At 35.9% G+C, this 20,946-nt stretch overlaps 1 protein-coding gene across 8 annotated transcripts in view; it reads left to right on the top strand.

The window, feature by feature from the left end:
- Positions 1 to 14,781, top strand: part of DMXL1 (Dmx like 1) — a 175,844-nt gene extending 161,063 nt beyond the window's left edge. For all 8 annotated transcript variants that reach the window (XM_050794413.1, XM_050794408.1, XM_050794415.1 and 5 more), the window contains 5 exons: positions 3,495 to 3,587; positions 5,238 to 5,329; positions 6,643 to 6,695; positions 10,050 to 10,267; positions 12,675 to 14,781. In XM_050794413.1, coding sequence (XP_050650370.1) covers positions 3,495 to 3,587; positions 5,238 to 5,329; positions 6,643 to 6,695; positions 10,050 to 10,267; positions 12,675 to 12,899 — 681 coding nt within the window. In that variant the 3' untranslated portion in view covers positions 12,900 to 14,781. The remainder of the gene's footprint in view (positions 1 to 3,494; positions 3,588 to 5,237; positions 5,330 to 6,642; positions 6,696 to 10,049; positions 10,268 to 12,674) is intronic.
- Positions 14,782 to 20,946: the final 6,165 nt, after the last annotated feature.

Raw genomic sequence — 20,946 nt, 5'->3', positions numbered from 1 at the left:
TTTGACGTTAGACAGCAATCTTTTATTGAACAGTACTCCTTGTGAAGCAGGGCTAATTCAGAGGCAGTGCACCCACAACCAGCCCAAACTGCCTCTTTTTGCTCCTAATATCTTATTAGGCCTCTACAAAATGATTAAAGGGTAAATCAATCTTCTTTTTGTTTTCAGGGCCATGCTTCACCAAAAATTACTCTCACAGACTCCAACTGATAGTTTACCTTGCCTTTTCTTTCCCCTCAGTCTCCCAACCTTAAAATTCTCACATGTTCCTTTTATCATTGTATGCTGCAGCCTTTTTTGTCTACCATGTTTGTCACATGACTATTTTCATTTCACAAAAGTCAATATAGTTTTATGTAGTTGTGAAAGAAAATTTTGAGAGCTTGTTTCTTAATACCAGTTAGCAACGTTCTTATCTTCTTAATGGGAAATTAAGGGAACTTAGTACAGAAGCCTTTACAATTCTACTGTACTTTCAATTGTATTCTGTATCAGTATGCTTTTTGTGGTCATGCATTTCCACTTTGGTTGTCAGTTTTATATTGCTCCTAACTAATCTCTATACCTGAACCCTTATCTCTCTAATGCATCTTGCCAACATATTATATAACCAAAAACATAGTTACATGATTACAATATAGATGAGATCACATTATTATTTTTTTCAAGAACCCTTTAAGGCTCCTCATGTCAAATTCTTTAACAAGTATTTAAGACCTTCTATAATGTGACTTTATTTTTCACCTTTAACATTCACTACAGCCTTCTGCATAGGCCATTTTAAGGCACAAAAAACTGCTTGTCTTTGCCTGCCCAGGTATCTTTGACAGGCAGCCAACTTACTATTCATTCACCTTAGCCTTGATGAAGTCTAATAGCACAACCCCTAAGCATGCTATCTCTTCTAGTAGGGAAGCCTCTTAAGGTAAATGGAAGAGATGACCCACACTGTATCACAATAATTCTGATGAATTTGATATTCAATTATGAATAGAAATACAGTGCCAAAAGCCAGTGAATATTTCAGAACTACTAAGTGTCTGGAAAGGGGTATTAAGCAGAATAAATAATAAATAACCTATGAGGACTAATTCCACAGAGATTCAAGAATATATTACATTTGTAAAACAAGAACAGACTAGCATTAAACAAGGACAGTAGGAGAATAGAAAAGAGTTATTGGAAATTAAAAATATGATTCCCCAAAATGTGGTCAGTGGGGGAACTACTTATTAGAAAAGCTGAACGGCAGAATGGAAATAGTTGAAAATCGGGTTTCTTGCTGGGAAGCACAAATTAAGAAATTATCCCATGATGATGATAATTTAGGACATATTTCAGAAGAAAAAATGGAGGAAAAACAGTAGTCAAAGGAATAATAGATATTTCCCCAAACCAAATTGAGAAATAACACATACCTGCACACATCCTGTTTGTATATCTTTTGGTTTTTAGAGTTAAAGAGAGAATCCTATAAGGTTCTAAAAAGGAGTGAGAATGAAAATGGTTACTTAAACCCACATCCCACCCTGCCACTAAATGTCATTGGCCTATTACAAATAGATAGGAGAACAGTATTCACAGAATTCCGATGGACAAGGAATGGGAACTGAGTCGATGTCCATCCAAACTATCATTCAAATTTGCTGGCAAAATAAACATATTTTTAGGTATACAGAGACTTAACACATTCTATGTGTATACCCTTTCTGAAGAACATACCTAGATCTACTCCAGAAAACATAAGAGAAACTAGAAAAAGGAATAGACCTGGGAAAATATTATTAACAAATATAAAAACAATAGGTTAAATATTCATAATATTCATCCTGTCAGTCAAATTTTTTATAAGACAAATAATAGAGAAATAGATAAAAGATATTAACAGTTTACCAAGAAACTATGCCTGGCCAATAGCCCTCAACCCTCACTAATAATTGAAGAAATGCAAATAAAATGAGACTTATTTTTGTCTGCATAAAATTAACAAGTATTTTAGATTTTAATAATACCCCATGTTAACTAAAGTGTAAGAAAAATGACTCAATTTATATTACCACATAGGATTTAATTTTGGCATAGTCTGTTAATTTTAAGTGATGCTCTTTAACAAAACTTTCCCATTTCTAGATGTCTATCCTACATAATTATGCAAAGGTATATGTATATATAGGAATGTTCAAAGCAGCCCTTTTTATATTAGAGAAAATTGAAAACGATATGGGAAAAGTTTTAAATTATAAAACCACTATACAGTGTAATACTACACACAGCACAAGAATGAGCTAAATGTATGTGTATTTACATGGGAAAGACAGTTACAATAAATCAAAAATGTAATTGTGTAATGGTATTATGATCCCATTTTTTTAATGCTATGTTGTGAATTTTTGAATATTCATAGAAACAAATCTGAAAGGAAACATATCAAATTGTTAATAGATGTTAGGTCTAGAGGCAGAGGAGGGTAGGAGTCCAAAGCAGACATTTGTTTTATTTTATATACTTTATAATAAGCTGCATTATGGCCGGGCGCGGTGGCTCACCCCTGTAATCCCAGCACTTTGGGAGGCCAAGGCGGGCGGATCACAAGGTCAGGAGATCGAGACCATCCTGGCTAACACAGTGAAACCCTGTCTCTACTAAAAATATAAAAAATTAGCCAGGCGTGGTGGCGGGCAACTGTAGTCCCAGTCACTTGGGAGGCTGAGTCAGGAGAATGGCGTGAACCCAGGAAGCGGAGGTTGCAGTGAGCCGAGATCACACCACTGAATGGCGTGAACCCAGGAAGCGGAGGTTGCAGTGAGCCGAGATCACACCACTGCACTCCAGCCTGGGCAACAGAGACTCCGTCTCAAATAATAATAAGAAGAAGAAGAAGAATGAGAAGGAGAAGAAGAAGAAAAGAAGAAGAAGCTGCATTATTTTTATAATCAAAGGAAAAAATTTTTGCTGTCTTATCCTTCAAGATCTGTATCACATACCTCCCTTATTGGATTATTTTGACATCTTACCAATCAGAGTTGCCCTGAGCGCCCATAGAGGAATTATTTTACTTTGGTAATCCTTACGTTATTTTACTTTGTACTCTTGTTCATGTGTTTTCCTTATTGTTTGTTTCTGAAAGTCCTTATTTTGTCTTTTTGGAAATGAACAGTTTTCTTTCTTATATATGATAAAGTTCTGTCATTTAGCATAATCTATTAATCCAGTATCCTATTTTTGTAATACTTATAGAGAATATATAGACTGTGCTAGAGGCTAGTATAATAAAATGGGTGTCTAATGTTTGTTCTCTTTATGTCCACCCTGGGATTTTTAAAGTAGTAGCTGAATGGTTTTCTGAAATAGATCCATGTATAGGTGAAGTGAAAAATCAAATGACATACAATCAAATGTTTAAGAGTCAAAATATGAGTGTCACACTGAGGGTAAGGATAAATATATGCTTTTATATTTATATTAAATACTTATAAATATTTTCTTTCTCTAAGTTTGGAATAGTTGATGCTGATGGATATTTAAGTCTGTATCAAACAAACTGGAAATGTTGTCCAGTTACTGGAAGCATGCCTAAGCCATACCTGGTAAGCCAAGAATTTCTACCTTTAAATAAAATTTGAATTTTCATTTTAAATAAGCCAAGAATATGTATTTGAGACAAGAATTATAGAACTAATAAATAAAATGTAGTCCTGTGTTCTTAGTCACTTTACTGTAAGATTCTGTCCTTGTGTTATGTGAAAATTACCCTGTGAAGCATAAAATTCTAGTCTCTGGTAATTTGGAAAGTTGACATGTATAGAAGCAACATGATGCCCCCAGATACCTATATATCCTGTGGATTACTACAGCCCTTTTCTAAGCTCACTAAGCTGGTTATTATATTATGCCTAAATAGAATGATTACCAGACCAATGCATCTGGTTATTTTTCTGCAATTATCTCTTATGAACAAAGTGAAAAGGACATCCTATAGCTGGTGCTGTTGTTATTTTCCTGTTCATCTCTTGTTTTAACAGAATATTGATACATCTCTATTCAGGACTATGCAGGCTTTTATGAACTTTCTATGGCTTCATAGAATACTGAATTTGTATTTTATATCCTTCAGTGAAGCCCTTTATTAGGACTAAGCAATTCCTATCAGAAAAAAGTTAAGAATATAGATTAATCGCTTCTTGGCTTTTTTGCTAGGATCAAATGAAGAATATAGGTTAAGATTCTGGTAATTTGCCCAAGGTTAATTGCTAGAATACAGTACTGATCTTAGTAAATGCAGTCTAGCATGGGAGGATTGATTAGGGTACCTTGAAAGAATATTAATACTGTTTCTCATATTTTTATTAAGCCTAAAGATTTAGATGTTTAAGTTTATGTTCTCTAAGGGACTTTTTTTTTTTTTTTTAACTTTTAAAAAAATAAATTGGTTTAAATTGTGAATGAGTGGCTTTTGGAGATTAAGAGGATTTTGTCTGTTTTAAGGATACATAATCTAGCACAGCTCCAGTAGTGTTCCAGGGGAAATGGGGAGGTGGCTCAAAGGAATAATCCTTGGTGTAGTGATTTTGGGATACTTAAAAAAATTCATTTTTTATTAAAGAGAAATATCTAAAACATAATTTTGAAGCTTTTATAAATGATGAAACCTCATAATTGTTTGGTAGAATATTGAAAAATGGTATATGTTTTCTAATTTCGATAACTATTAGTAATTTTTTTCATGTACTTGAATTTTTAAAAGCTTAAATATTTTTGAAAAATACCTGTCAATTATTTAACAAAGATAATTTAGTATCATCTAAAATTCTAGTTTCTATGTTCTAAAACAAAAATTTTCACTATACTGGGGAAAATCTTTAAGTTTAACCTCCTTGTGTTTTCCTTTGAACTTTTGGTTGAACAAAAGCAGAGAGATTCATAACAGGTCATGACATGTGCTGCCTACTTAAATAGTTCAGGAAAAGTGTGTGTATGTGTGGATGTCTACAAATATGAAAGAGAAGTAGAAGCAAAACCAATGTGCCAAAATGTTAAAAAGTTGTTGCATCTGGGTAAAAGGTATATGAAAGTTCTCTGTATTACTTTTACAATTTTTCTAAAGTTCAAAGGAAAAAAAATGATACAGAGGATTTAAGAAAGCCAGAAACTACATGATCACTTTTTGAAGAATACATTTGCCTGGTTATGACATTTTTAGTGAGAGCAGTAACATGTATTGTTTGTAACCATTCCAGACTTGGCAGTGTCATAACAAAACAGCCAATGATTTTGTCTTCGTTAGTTCCTCCTCTCTGATAGCTACAGCTGGTCTTTCAACTGACAATAGGTAAGAGATGATAGCTAAAATTGAAGTATGAGAAAGTATAGCTGAACTTTTTTTTATTGTTCCTGTCCTTGTGTTTCATGAAAGTTTACTTACGGCTTTAGATACAGTATTTTTATTCTAAAAACTATTATTTATTGGCCATGTTATTCCAGCCCCACCCCCAAAAGCTGTGGTTGTAAGAAAGTGTCATCTCCTGCCCTAATGTCTGTCTGCCTCTTTTGATTTCTGTCATATAACTGAGTTCTGAGATCAAGGCCCACTGAGTTTGCTTAGCTTTTATATTTATCCGTAATGCCTCATTTTGCACTAGAAACAGGATTGTAAGACTATAGATTCTTCAGCTCGTCTTCCGTAGATATTTCTTATGTATGTTGGTCCCCCCACACAGTAGAAATAAATTTTCTTTGTGCTCAAGAAAATTCAGCATCTCTCCTATTATGTAGGTCAGTCCAACTGTTAGAGAATCAGTGAATACAAAAAGAAGTTTCCATATTCAGCCTTCATGTATTATTATTTGTAAATGCTTGTTAATCTAAAGTTACTCAAATTTTTAAGCTATAATGGTAGTTTTAAATTTTCTGTAAGACTTGTGGGTCGGGCACGGTGGCTCATGCTTGTAAGCCCAGCACTTTGGGAGGCCGAGGTGGGCAGATCACTTGAGGCCAGCAATTTGAGACCAGCCTGGCCAACATGGTGAAACCCCATCTCTACTAAAAATACAAAAAATTAACCAGGCATAGTGGCGGGTACCTGTAATCCCACCTACTCAGGGGACTGAGGCAGGAGAATAGCTTGAACCTGGGAGGCGGAGGTTGCAGTGAGCCAAGACCACGCCGTTGCACTCCAGCCTGGGCGACAAGAGTGCGAAACTCCATCTCAAATGTGGCCAGAGCATGGTGGCTCATGGCTGTAATCCCAGCACCTTGGCAGGCTAAGGCAGGAGGATCACTTCAGCTCAGGAGTTTGAGACCAGCCTGGGCAATATAGGGAGACCCCATCTCTACAAAAAATTTTAAAAATTAGCCAGACATGGTGGCACACATCTGTAGTCCCAGTTACTCAGGACACTGAGGTGGGAGGATTGCTTGAGCCCGTAAGATCGAGGCTGCAGTGAGCCAAGATTCCACCACTGCACCCTTTTTTTATACAAAAATTAATGTCATATAAATTTGTTGGTTACTTGTATTTGTTGTTTTTATAAATTTAAGAACCTTCTGTGATTGCAAGGTTTAGTCACACAGTTATATATGACATATTTTTTATTCTGTTAACTTTTTGTGTCATGCAGAAGTAATCTTTTTTTTTTTTTCCAGAAACGTATGTTTGTGGGATACTCTTGTAGCACCTGCCAATAGTTTAGTCCATGGTAAGTTTTCAAAGCATTTTATAAATTTTGAAAGTCAGGAAATTCATAAGCTAAGTATTATTTATAAATGGATTTGTTACTAATGACACTTGTATTTATTAACCCGTGAGATTTATTTTGCCCATGATGGTAGGATTTGAAAGCAAAAGGATGCAATATACATAATTAACTCTTCACTATACCTTGATGGGGGGCATTGGGACATAGATAATATAAAAATCATTTGTCTTTACTTTGAATCTGATAGCCAAAGGTTATTGTAAACATGATGTAAACTCAATATTATGTCCCCTCTCACCACTCCTATTCAGCATTGCACTGGAAGTCCTAGCTAATGCAGTAACACAATAATAGGAAATAAAATGTATATAAATGGAAGGGAAGAAATAAAACTGTCTTTATTCACAGAAGACATAATTTTCTGTAAAATATCCCAAAGAATCTACAAAAGAAACTCACAAGTATAGCAAGGTCCCAGGATACAAGGCCAGTATACAGTTGACCCTTGAACAACATAGGGATTGGAATGCTGACCCCTGCACAGTTGAAAATTCTCATATAATTTTTTATTCTCCCCAGAATTTAACTACTAATAGCCTAGTGTTTACTGGATACCTTGTTAATAATATAGCCAGTCAACACATGTTTTGTATATGTATTATATAGGAAGCTAGAGAAAAGAAAGTGTTATGAAAATCGTAAGAGTACATACAGTAGTGTACTGTATTTATTGATACTGTAAAGTTTATGTCATCTGTTTACAAGGTGAATTATCCGTCTGAAATGGCAGGCAACTACAGCTGCAGACCTTAATTTGTGGTGCATATCAAGCAATTCAACTTTTTTCGTGTAATGTCTTGACTTTTCTCTGCTTTTTGGGAACACTTCCAGCATTACTAGTGGCATGTTGTGTGGTTCCCATGGTGTTATTCAAGGTTTACACTATTGCACTAAATACAGTGAAGAATTCACAAGTACCACAGGAGATCACTTTTCACCACAATATACAGTTTACTGGAGAGAGGACCTGCCCACGTGGAAATGATTAGCATCACACAGCATTTTAAGTGTATACTTGCAACACTTAGGAGCTAACTGCAATAGCAACAGGAGGTGGTTACTAAATTATAACAGTAGTACAGTATGTACTATAATTTTATGCACTTATGATTTCATACTGTATTTTTGTTTACATTTCTTGACTGTCAGTGTCACCACTTACAATCTATATTTGTGTGCGTACATTTCAATAAATCTAACTTTTTATAAAGATTTATGTATATTTTATGGTAGTAAATGATAAAATAGACTAGCATCTACATGTATTTTATGCATTCATAGCATACTTTTTCATAATTTTTTTGGTATTTCTTGGCTATGTGGGTTGTCTGCAAGTTTTTTCAAATTATCTCAAATCTTTAAAAAATGTTCCAATATATCTATTGAATAAATCAAAGAAGATCTAAATAAATGAGTGATACTCCACATTCACAGATTAGAAGACTTAATATTCTTAAGATGTCAGTTCGTCTTGATTTTATAGATTCAACACAATCCTAATCAAAATTCCAGCATGCTACTTTGTAGATACCAACAAACTGATTCTGAAGTTTATATGGGAAGGCAAAGGAATAGCCAACCAAATACTGGAAAAAAACACACTTGTGGGACTCACACTATGCTATCTGATTTCAACACTTATAAGCTACAGTAGTCAAGACATTGTGGTATTAGCTTAAGAATATACACATAGATCATGGAACAGAATGGAGAGCCCACTGATAGACTCACATATATAGTAGACTTATCTTTAATATGTCACAGAGGCAATTCAGTGGAGAAACGATAGTCTTTTCAACAAATAATGCCAGAACAATTGAGTGTCAACATATAAAAAATTGAACCCAGATACAGACCTCACCTTTCATAAAAATTAACTCAAACTGGACCATAAACCTGCATGTAATATGCAAAATAATAAAACTCCTGGAAGGAATGAATTGAATAGAAGTCAGAATAGTGATTGCGTTTGTTGGGGAGGAGAATCGACCATGAAAGGGCATGAAATTACCTTCTGGGATGATGAAAATATTCTGTACCTTGATCTTAGTGATGGTTACACAGATGTATTCATTTGTCAGTGCTCATCAAGGTATATACTTAAAACATGTGCATTTTCTTCTGGGAAGTTATATCTCAAAATACTGGTCAAAGTTCCTTCTCTATAATTAATTTTATTTCAAGTCTTACAGTAATAACCAAGTGCTTAGTTTATGCCATGGACTCTACATGATCTGCATATATGAACTAATTTAATCATCAGGAAACCCTATTAGGTTGGTGATAATCTCTTTTACAAATGATGAAACTGAGACTTAAGTAATTCAGCAAAAGCACACATTTAAACCCACACAGAAACCAGGATTGAAACCCAGGCGATCTAACTCCAGAATCCTCACTCTTCATTATGCAATATTCTCCTTAAGCTATATGCAGATTTTTTCCCTAAAATTTGTTAGGCTGGACTCTTTTTTAAAGAAAAATAGTATCGTATTTTTATATTTCTGATACTGATGTGTCTTCAAATTCATGAATCTTTTCTTTTACGAGGCTTAATCTGCTGTTAATCCCATCCAGTTCCTTTTTTATCTTGAGCCTTGCTGTTTTTAATCTGTTAAATTTTGATTTAGGCCTCTCATGCCTCTACTTAACTTATAATTATAATGGACTTTTACTTTCCTTACCTACTAATTCTGTCATCTCTGTCATTTCTGGGTTAGTTTCAATTGATGGATTTTTCTTCTCCTTATGGGTTATATTTTCCTGCTTTATTACATTCCTGTTAATTTATTATTAGATGCCAAGCATTGTGAATTTTACCTCATTAAGTGTCTATTATTTTTGTATTCTGTAAATGTTCTTGAGCTTTGCTCTGGGATAGGTCTAACTTACTTGGAAACAGTTGAATCTGGGAGACCTTGGTTAAACAGGACCAGAGCAACATTTGATCTCGGGCTGATTTTCCTCCACTACTGTGTCAAATGCTTCTGAGTACTCCACTGAGGCTGGTATGGAACCAGTTCAGCCAGGGTTCCTCTCCTAGTGCCATGGTCAGAAAACTCTAGGCAGTAAGCTTAGGGCAGTTTTATGACCAACCCAGTTTGTTTCCCATCTCTCAGAGATCATGCTTCATTAACTTACATCCAGTGTCATTGGTTTTTATATTTCATTTGATTTTTTAATTGTTTCAGGCAGGAGAGCAAATCTGGTCTATTATTTCACCTTAGCCAAAAGCCAGAAGTCTATGTCTTTTATTGTTAAGTGTTTTTGTTTTTGTTTTTAATTTACTTTCAGCTTTTACCTGCCATGACAGTGGAGCCACAGTTTTAGCATATGCTCCAAAACATCAGCTACTAATATCAGGTGGCAGAAAAGGTTTTACATATGCATTTGACCTTTGTCAACGACAACAGAGGCAGCTTTTCCAGAGCCATGATTCTCCTGTTAAAGCCATTGCTGTTGATCCAACTGAAGAGTACTTTGTTACAGGATCTGCTGAAGGCAATATAAAGGTAAACATAGTTGATGCCACAACATCTACAAAATGAAAAGAAATCTTCAGAAACCTTAGCTCTTTAGTCATGTCGATGCCATCAGTCTGTTTAAATAATAGTTATATCAACTCCTTTGTAGTCAGCAATGGTAATTGCTATTTAATCTTTCAGTGAATGTAATAATATTTAACTTGAAAATTTTATATTTTTCATTTGTTTTAAAATATGTTTAATTCATACTAAAACACCAAATTTTCCATGGATATAAACATAATGCAGATATTAGAGTTTGTCTTGACTCCATGTTCAGAGTTACATAATTTACTTAATTACCAGGGGCTGAGAAATGTATTGATAATTTTCTTTTATCCCACATTGTTCCCCATTTTTTCATATATATTATTATCCAGTCACTCAGTGCCTAATTCAAGAATTGTGGATAAACCTTGCCTTTAGCAGTCCTTTTCAGAGTCCATTGTGTTGAAAACTTAAAGACAGGTTGTTTAAAATGTTAAGCAGCTTGTTAAAAATGTTAAACAGCTTATTAAATATGCAAATTGCTGGGTCTCATCCCAGAAATACTCAGTCTATAAGTAAGTCCAAGACTCAGGGATCTGCATTTTAATAACACATACCTAGTAATTTTAATGGAGGGTCCTTTAGCCCTGTTTGGTAATTGGTAAGTCAGTTTAGACTAATCCCCATGTTGTTTTAATAATCAGCAACCCTAGACTAGAGGGGTTTAGTTTCATTGAATTTATTAATTTAAACACTTACTTAGTAGAATCAGATGGGTTTTTTAGAGCCAGCAAATTATTTACATAATTCTCATCCAGGAAAAGACTAGAATTATAGAATTTTTAAAAGGCTTTTTCTTAAAATCAAATATATATATATATACACACATATACACACACACCAACAGAATTATTTTCCTTTAGTTTGAAACTACTTTCTTATTTGAACTGACTGTCTAGTTTAGAATATGCCATAGTTAGGTTGGTTCTTTTTTTTTTTTGAGACGGAGTCTTGCTCTGTCGCCAGGCTGGAGCACAGTGGCACGATCTCGGCTCACTGTAACCTCCGCCTCCCGGAGTCAAGCGATTTCCCTGCCTCTGCTTCCTGAGTAGCCAGGACTACAGGCGTGTGCCACTATGCCCTGCTAATTTTTTGTATTTTAGTAGAGACGGGGTTTCACCATGTTGGCCAGGATGGTCTCGATCTCCTGACCTCATGATCCACCTGCCTCTGCCTCCCAAAGTGCTGGGATTGCAGGCATGAGCCACCGCACCTGGCCTAGATTGGTTCTTTAGTTTGTACTTTGATCCTGTGGTTTATTGTTTAATCAAGGTTAAAAAAAAGAAAAAAAAAAAAGACTTGAAAATATACAATGTATTCATAGGTGGGGTAGTATGAATTTATGAATTTCTTAGAGTAAATAAACGTTTAAAAAAATGATCTCCAGTAAAACCAGGAAATAAGTTGGTTTCGCTAAACCTAAAATAGATGTCCTGAAAGCATTTAAGTTCTTCACATAAGTAAAGGTGCTTATAATATGCTTTACAAACAGACACATTTATTTTGATAAGGGCTGGAAATACAAAATCTTAGTAAATTAAGTATCCTGAAATTATAATAATTAACTTTGTCTTATAGTTAAAATATAGCTTTGCCTGGTCAGAGGGCCTCTAGGTGTCAAGTACTTCCCTCTTTCCAGCTGTTCTGATCCCTGGTTGAACATTCAATAATATAAAGAAGAGATTACCTTAATGTACAACTATACAGCAAAAGCTCTGCTAAGAGATAGGAAACCTTGATTTTAATCCTTATAGTATTACAAGTTTCTGTAGCATTGTACACTTAACCTCCTTGTTACCTACATTGTCTCTCTTACTGGATGAATTTTTAAGTATTTTTTGTTAAAGCGATTGGTAAATTACAACAGCCTATACAGAATCAAGGTGTTATGATCCTAGGCCTACACAGATTTTTCTCTATTTTTGTTTTGGAAATTCCTTACTGCACAGGAATGCAGGCCTAAAATTTTCATTTGATTTCTTTTCTTTTTTTTTCTTTTCTTTGAGGTGCAGTTTCACTCTTGTTGCCCAGGCTGGAGTGCAGTGGTGCAATCTTGGGTCACTGCGAACTCCACCTCCCAGGTCCAAGCCATTCTCCTGCCTCAGCCTCCTGAGTAGCTGGGATTACAGGCATGTGCCACCACGCCCGGCTAATTTTGTATTTCTAGTAGAGATGGGGTTTCTCCGTGTTGGTCAGGCTGGTCTCCAACTCCTGACCGTAGGTGGTCTCCCCGCCTCAGCCTCCCAAAGTGCTGGGATTACAGGCGTGAGCCACTGCACCTGGACTCGTTTGGTTTCTTAAGGTCATTATCAACCCTAATTTTCCTTTCGTTCTTAATATCTTTCAGATTTGGAGTCTCTCTACCTTTGGTCTTCTCCATACTTTTGTCAGTGAACATGCTCGGCAGTCCATTTTTAGGAATATTGGAACTGGAGTGATGCAAATTGAGACAGGGCCCGCAAATCACATTTTCTCCTGTGGAGCTGATGGAACAATGAAAATGAGAATACTGCCAGATCAGTTTAGCCCTTTAAATGAAGTGTTGAAAAATGATGTGAAATTTATGCTATAACATTTTTACAATAAGATATACAATTTATTACCTACATGGAAGTAGTCACCAGATGTAATATACAGTGATCATTCTCTATGCCACAAATTAGCTAATGCTTTCTTGTTTTTATATTTATTTTATGGAGCTTTGCCCTTGATGCACTGATGCCTTAAAAATTAACAAGGTCATTCAGAAGTAGATTACATTGCCTAAAGTAGAATGTGTAAGTAATGCTGTAATAATACATATCATAGTATATTATGATCAGTATGTCATAGTGTTAAAGGTGTTTTGTTTTCTTATTGATACTCTTCCACAGGCATCTCTGCATGAATTTCTTCCACAGTAAAAATACCTTTTTTGAAAAGGCAATTGTACATAATACTTATCCCTTAATTCACCACACTCTCACTTCCTTTATTAGCCTTATACATCTCACACTCTTCTTAATGATAGACATTTGAGTAAGAATGAAAAAAATAATGAACATCTTCATTAAAATTGTCATTGAGATGTCAGTGATAAATGAGCCAGATGGCTCATTATGTCAGGTTTTCATCAGTTTCCCCTCTGGAGCCCAAGTTATATGTATGTATACTGTGTGTGTGTGTGTGTATCTTACATATCTTATTTGAACTTAGTTGTACATATTAGCAAAAACTGGTTTTTCATGTGTTTTTGTGCCATAACAACTACGGCCACTAGAATAACTTTTTTTTTGCAACTGTGCTTTTCATTTTTTAAAAATTTTTGAATTCCCATCCTAATTTTCAAATAAGTTTCAAGGAGACTTTCAGGATTATTGTTTTAAAGATTAGATTTAGTCAAATAAGTCTTAGCAGGCAATAAAGTTTCTGTGGTGGCATATATCATATAAGACACTTAAAGTAAGTTTGTGAATTTGTCAACTTTTGGAGCATCAAACATATCTTACTTAAATTTTATTTTATCTTATTTTTAGGTGCTTTTAATCTCAAAATTCTGAAAAGCTTATAGCAGTGTTTTCAGAAACAAATGTGAAAACAGTCAAATTAAGTAGACACTGTTTAGAAATGTAAAATACTCTCCAGATCTACCATTAATAGAAAATAAACTAAACCTTATATTTTATTTTTGCCAAAATATTTTATTATAAAGTATGACCAAAATATTTAAAATGCACAATGCTTTTAACTTAAATGCGCTAACCCTGTTTCTGTCTGTTTTGTGCTGTACCTTTTCTGATTCAGAATTATAGAAAACTTGATAAATACTTGATTTTAACCAATGAGACTACAGGCAGATGAGACTAAGTGTTTATGGGACAATTATATACTATTTAACTTAAATATATTTTGTTTAATAGGAAATATATAATAAGAGCATTTTATGTAATAAAATATGGGCAATGATTATCTTGGAAATTAAAGAGTCAAAGCAAAGAAATGAAGGGCTGATAAAATGAATTTTGTAATATCCTCAGGATACTTTTATCTTAAAAGTATGTTTGTAAATTGTATTTCAACAATTTTAAATGTGTTGAGCAAGTTGCAGTGAAAACACTGTCATTATGTAGAGAGTTTATATGCACATAATAACCTGTACCTATAAGTTGTGCAATAACCATGCGTGACTATTTTGCCATGGAGAAATCTGACAGCATTGCAAACAATAATATTGTTTGATGTAGTTAACCTTAAGTTATTTTTCAGCAATTTCTTCACAAATCAAGATTCAAACAGCTTTAAATACTTTCAATGAGATAAAATATTTACTATTATGCTTATTAGAACAAAAGGTGTTAAGGATGAACTAAATATTTTAATTGAGCGTTTATATGGATAATCATACATTATGTAAGCCCATATGTATTTACATCCAGAGTCATAATATTTTAAATAAACAATCATGCAGAAACTTTTTTGGGGGATATACTATTGTTTTAAGATCTCTGCCAATTTAGCTGACTTAAAATATGTGACATTTTAAAATCAAGAATTTCTACATTTGTATTTGGTTAATATAAGGAGGATGGAATAACTTTCCCAAATAGCCTGTTCTTTTCTACAGTCTTTTTAAGTTGATAGGTAAGCATTATTCAAGGAAGGTGGGAATAAAAATTGTTGAAATGTTTAAGTATAAAATGATGTACATATATGTAAAATTTCATTATCCACATTAATGGAATAGATACATCAAAATACATTTTTTAATTGTGTGTTTTCCAAGAATGTGGCTTTGTGATCATATAAGGATTCACAGCATTAACAAATCTTATTTTCTGAAATCTAGGTTTTTTCTTAACTAAAACCATGGAACAGTCATCTCCATCCTCCTTTCTTGCTCTTTGCCCTTGCCCTCCCTTTGAAAAAAAAAATTATTTTTTAAAAAAATTGCAGAAATTTCTCACATTGGTCTCAACAATGGAAACACAATACAAAGACACATTCAAAGAAAAGCCTATACAACCTTAGGGTGGAAGTGATCTTTTAACAAGATTGGAAACACAGACATATTTTACTTAATAAAAAATTTAAATGTCATATGGCAGGGACCACAGTCAAAGTTAAAACAACAAGTAGACTAGAAGAAATATTTGTATAGTAATAGGAAACATGTCAGTGTCCCTGTATACAAAGAGAAGTTTAAGTTATTGGAGAAGTGGTCGATAATAAGCAATTCACAGAACAGGACATTGAAAAAGTCAACAGATATAAAGTATGTTCATCTTCATTATAAGGGCTAATGGAATGTTTTTTAAAAAAGTATTATTGTAATACTAGTTTTTATCATATTGGTTTAAGGTTACATAGTGACAACATCCATTTTGGTGAAGATACAGGGAAATTGGCAGAAACATTGCTGACAAAGTTATCTGGGTGTGAATTAAAATTGAATACACATAACTTTCAGTGACCAACCTTTTGAGAAATTATAAAAATAAAAGCATCCATGCACAAAAATGTAAGCACACAGATGTTTATTGAAACATATTCTGGAGGCTGGGTGTGGTGGCTCACACCTGTAATCCCAGCACTTTAGGAGGCTGAAGTGAACAGGTCACTTGAGGTCAGAGGTTCGTGGCCAGCCTGGCCAACATGGTGAAACCCATCTCTACTAAAAATACAAAAATTAGTGGGATTTGGGGTTGTGAGCCTGTAGTCCCAGCTACTCAAGAGGCTGACACAGGAGAACCACTTGAACCCAGGAGGTGGAGGTTGCAGTGAGCCGAGATTGTGCCACTGCACTCCAGCCTGGGTGACAGAGCAAGACTCTGTCTCAATAAAATAAAATAAAAATTTTAAAAACTGGAAATCTAAATGTTAATTAGCAAGTAAATGGTTGAATAAATTGTGGTACATACATGTAATCTTATAGAATATTCTCTCACCACTAAAAAGAATGTTAGATGTGTATCTGTTGGCCTGAGAAGAGGTTGATGAGGAAAAATAATTACAAAGCAAAAGATACAATATCCTATATTGTTTAGATTTTTTAAAAATATAGATGAACAAAGAAATGTGTGTGGAAAAAATACACAAAACTTTTAACATTGGGAAAAGGAAGAAGGGTGTAATAATTTTCCAAACTCCTTTAAACCTCTCTCAGTAAAGTCATAATACCAAAAAGTTTTGTTGAATGTGTGTACGTGGGAAAAATTATTTTTAAACCAAATAGTACTTCATGACTTTGGGAGCTGCTCTGTTGAATAAAGTGATCCAGTGTCAGCAACACTCCTCTTTGAATTGTTGAGATATTTTTGGTGACATTTATTTAAGCTGAATGTTAAAATGTTACCCTTTGGAGCGGGAGTCCCGAACCCATGGGCCACAACTGGTACCGGGCTGCACAGCAGGAGGTGAGTGTCAGGGGAAGCTTCATCTCTATTTACAGCTGCTCCCCATTGCTTGTATTACCGCCTGAGCTCCGCCTCCTGTCAGATTGGTGGAAGCATTCGATTCTCATAGGAGCGGGAACCCTATTGTGAACTGGGCATGCAAGGGATCTAGGTTGTGCGCTCATTATGAGAGTGATGCCTGATGATCTGTCACTGTCTCCCATCACCCCCAGATGGGACCATCTAGTTGTAGGAAAACAAGCTCAAGACTCCCACTGATTTTATATCACTGTGAGTTGTATAATTATTTCATCATATATTACAATGTAATAATAAAAAAGCTGCACAATAAATATAATGCGCTTGAATCATCCTGAAACCATTTGGCCCCTGCGACCCTGGGTCCATGGAATAATTGTCTTCCCACGAAACCTGGTGCCAAAACAGTTGGGGATTGCTGCATTGGAGTACCTGGAAAAAGCTGATCATAGATTATTTGAATGTGCCTGTTAGTATTTAGAAATGTGTGTAGATTTTAGTACAGTTATTTTCAAAGCTGAATCTCTTTTTGAGCTTTGCAAGATGGTTTTCCTTTCCACTTGGCTGTCCCTGCATATATATGGTCCATTATTCAGGGAACTAATACTAATTGTTTCACAGGGGTCCTTGGAACAAGAACACTTGAAGTTCTCCCACTGCAAATACAGATGAGTAATAGAAACAATTGGTATGACAACACATTTCACTCGACAGTGGAAAAAATGCTTTATTCATGGACAGTCAGTTATGTGTTCAATGTACAGGTATGACCTGTGTAACAGAACTCAAGCCAGTATGGTGTATCAGCCCTGGACATATGTTAAATAAGTTTTAAAAATCCTTTGGAATCTACTCTTAGCATCATTTCTGAAATTGCAGCATATTTATTTTTTGAAGCCATACCTTTCTTTTCAGTTTATTCTGAACACAAGCAAAGATAATTCCTTAAAATAGTATCTGGTTGTCTGTATTTGGGTTGTTTCATTCTGTGTTTTGCAGAAAATGCATCAGATTATTATGGCTATTCAGACATGAAGATAACTAAGCAAGCTACAATACTTGCAATGTATTTTAAGATCTCATGGGGCTTTTTCCTAATGAGAAGCTTTATGGGGCAGGGAGGGTGGGAAATGCTCCATCTGGAGTTCACATTAGAGAAAACTTCATGTGTAGATGAATGTAGCCCCACAAATGAGGCATTTCTTCTGAGAATGCAGCTCCACAAGAAACAGCTTAGCAAATGAAGCAAGGGCTAGACTTCAGCCCAACAGACTCCCCTAATAAGTTATATAAGCATTCACCATGGCCCTGTACCTCATAGAAGCCTAAGATTCTTATACAGTGATGACAATCACGTAAATTTCAACTGTTCCACAAATCCCTTTAAAGAAGAAAAAGAACAAATCACTCAGATACTATACCTAAGCTATTAGATGGCAGAGAAGGCAGCAACCTTTAAATTACATATAATTTGGGAAATAAACATCTGAGTCTCCTAGACCTCACACTATAGCAGAAAATGATTGGAAAGGGGGTACATAGAAGAGTGCAAAAGGATTCTACTGGTACTGACACAATATGAACTGGAGTTTAGAAGGAGAGGGTCTCATTTTGAATGGTGAAATAGAACAAATAACTGGCTACTGAAAAATAGAGAGTTGGAAATTGTATGTGATTAGATGTGAATATTTTGGGAAATTAGTTCTGAAATAGGAGGCCATCTTCAGAGGAACTGATGTCCTCTGGAGGCTTATTGGTGAAGGGAAAAAAGGAAGTAAATGAAAGTGTCATTTAACAAGATACCAAAGAATCCAAAAATATCCTCCATAAAGATGTGTGATTTTTTTAAAGGAAATCATGATTCACTTTACAAATAAAGCACTGTGTTCCTGAATGAAAAAACAGCCCCCCATATTCTTTCCTACACTTGTCCATAAGATTATTTACTATTATAATGTGAATAGTTGACACCACATGTGAAAAAAAAATCCACACAAATTTACTCTCAAAACTTTTTTTTTTTTGGAACATATAAAAACACTCTAGGCCGGGTGCAGTGGCCAGTTCCTGTAATCCCAGCACCGGAAGGCCCAGGCAGGAGGATTGCTTGAGCCTAAGAGTTCAAGACCAGCCTGGGCAACATAGGGAGACCCCCATCTCTACAAATAATTTAAAAATTAGGCATGATGGCACGTTCTTGTGGTCCCAGCTACTTGGGAGGTTGAGGCAGGAGGATTGTCTGAGCTGGGGAGGTTGAGGCTGCAGTGAGCAGTGATCACACCACTACAGCCTGGGTCCAGAGTGAGACCATGTCTCAAAAAATGCAGGGGAGGAGGAGTGGCTCATGTCTGTGATCGCAGCACTTTGAGAGGTCAAAGTGGGAGTCCAGGAGTTCAAGACCAGCCTGGGAAACATGGTGAAACCCCTTCTACAAAAGAAAAGAAAACAGAAAAATTAGCCATGCATGGTGTCACGTGCCTGTAGTCCCAGCTACTCAGGAAGCTGAGATGAGAGAATTACTTGAGCCTGGGGAGGTCAAGGCTGCAGTGAGCCATGATTGTGCCATTGCACTCCAGCCTGGGTGACAGAGTGAGACAGTCTCAAAAATAAAAATGTAAATAAACCACCCTCCAAAATAATTTCATGAAACAGAGGAAAGCAGTAATTCAAAACATTCTAACTTATTAATTGATCAACAGGGTCTCACTTTTGCCTAGGCTGCATTTACAGGACCTGCATTTACTCAGGAATGAAAACAGCAAAATTATCTCATAAATCAAGGCTAAATTAGAAATGGCCCAAGGGAGAAGAGATATGACTGAAAGCACACACTGAACAGAGAGGATAGAAATTAAATGAGCCAAAAAATGAAGTAAAAAGCTGTTGTAGAGAAAATAATAGATATAGAACATAGACAAATATGCAACGTTTACAGGAAGGCAGAGCTCTGCGTGCAGAGCCAGGAGTTGTAAGCCCAGAGAGCAGAGCTTTGAATCACAGGATTATTCTCAGGCCTTGAAACTGAATGGAATTTTCCCTGCTGTACTTTGAAATTGCTTGGGACAATGTCGGCACTCCATCAAAAATTACTGGACAGGAACAGAAGCTGAAAAATGTGACTCATACGAGAGAAATATCAGTCAATAGACACAGAAAACATGGCAGACTAGAAGTTCTAGCACTTGTCTCTCTCACAAGGACAACCAGAACAATGAAAACTACATTTTAGTCTGGGCATGGTGGCTCACGTCTGTGATCCCAGTGCTTTGGGAGGATGAAGTGAAAGGATCACTTGAAGCCAGGAGTCTGAGACCAACCTAGGCAACATAGCAAGACCCCATCGCTACAAAAAATTATTTAAAAATTAGCCAGACGTGGGTGGTGCATTCCTGTAGTCCTAGCTAATAGGGAGGCTGAGATAGGAGTATTGCGTGAGCCCAGGAATTTGAGGTGTATCACGGTGAGCCATGATTGCACCACTGCACTCCAGCCTGGACAACAGAGTGGGACCCTGTCTCAAAACACTACATTTTAAAAACACCAAACAAAAATAAAACAGAGGGAGAGTGCCAGAGTGTCTCAGAGGAGTACCATAAATCTAGATGGGAACAGAAACAGCCACATAGAAAACAGAAGAAAACACTGGGTCTCTACCACCCCATTCCCCAACTAGGATTAGGTGAAAACCAGGAGGAACTTCTTTCAGTAAGTAAGTAGGAATGAGGATTGTAGCAACTCCCATCAATACCTTGGGCACCAAAAAAAAAAAAAAAAAAAACCGGATAGGAGGCAGGACTAAATCACAGCTGCCGCTCATACAGAGCAGTGGGTGGAGACTCACACTGTGAACTCTTGCTCCAGGAACTACTGCAGGAATATACCAGGAAAGCTGAGCGAATCCACAGACCCTTTGAAGAAGCGGATTGCTCCTGCAGGACCCAGGAGATAGCCCAAATACTGTGAGTGCCTAAACTGTGAAAGTGGGAAAGAGGGATCATCTGCCCCTGAACACACACCCTCACTGGGAAACCCGAAAGTTCAGATCGTGGGAGAAGGATTTGACCTTACCTGGAGCTGAGACAATTTAGAAAGCCAAGTAAAATACATGGGTAGAGGAAGCAGTGGGAAAAGTCCTGTGGGCTCTCTGGGTCCCCACGGAAGCCATTTCTGACTTGTCTCACAGGGATCCTTGGAGAGGTCTGCCAAAGG

The sequence above is a fragment of the Macaca thibetana genome, chromosome 6 (genome assembly GCF_024542745.1).
Source record: "Macaca thibetana thibetana isolate TM-01 chromosome 6, ASM2454274v1, whole genome shotgun sequence".
Taxonomy (NCBI): domain Eukaryota; kingdom Metazoa; phylum Chordata; class Mammalia; order Primates; family Cercopithecidae; genus Macaca; species Macaca thibetana.
Note: the sequence above shows the minus strand (reverse complement) of the source record. Positions and strands in the feature narration are given on the sequence as shown.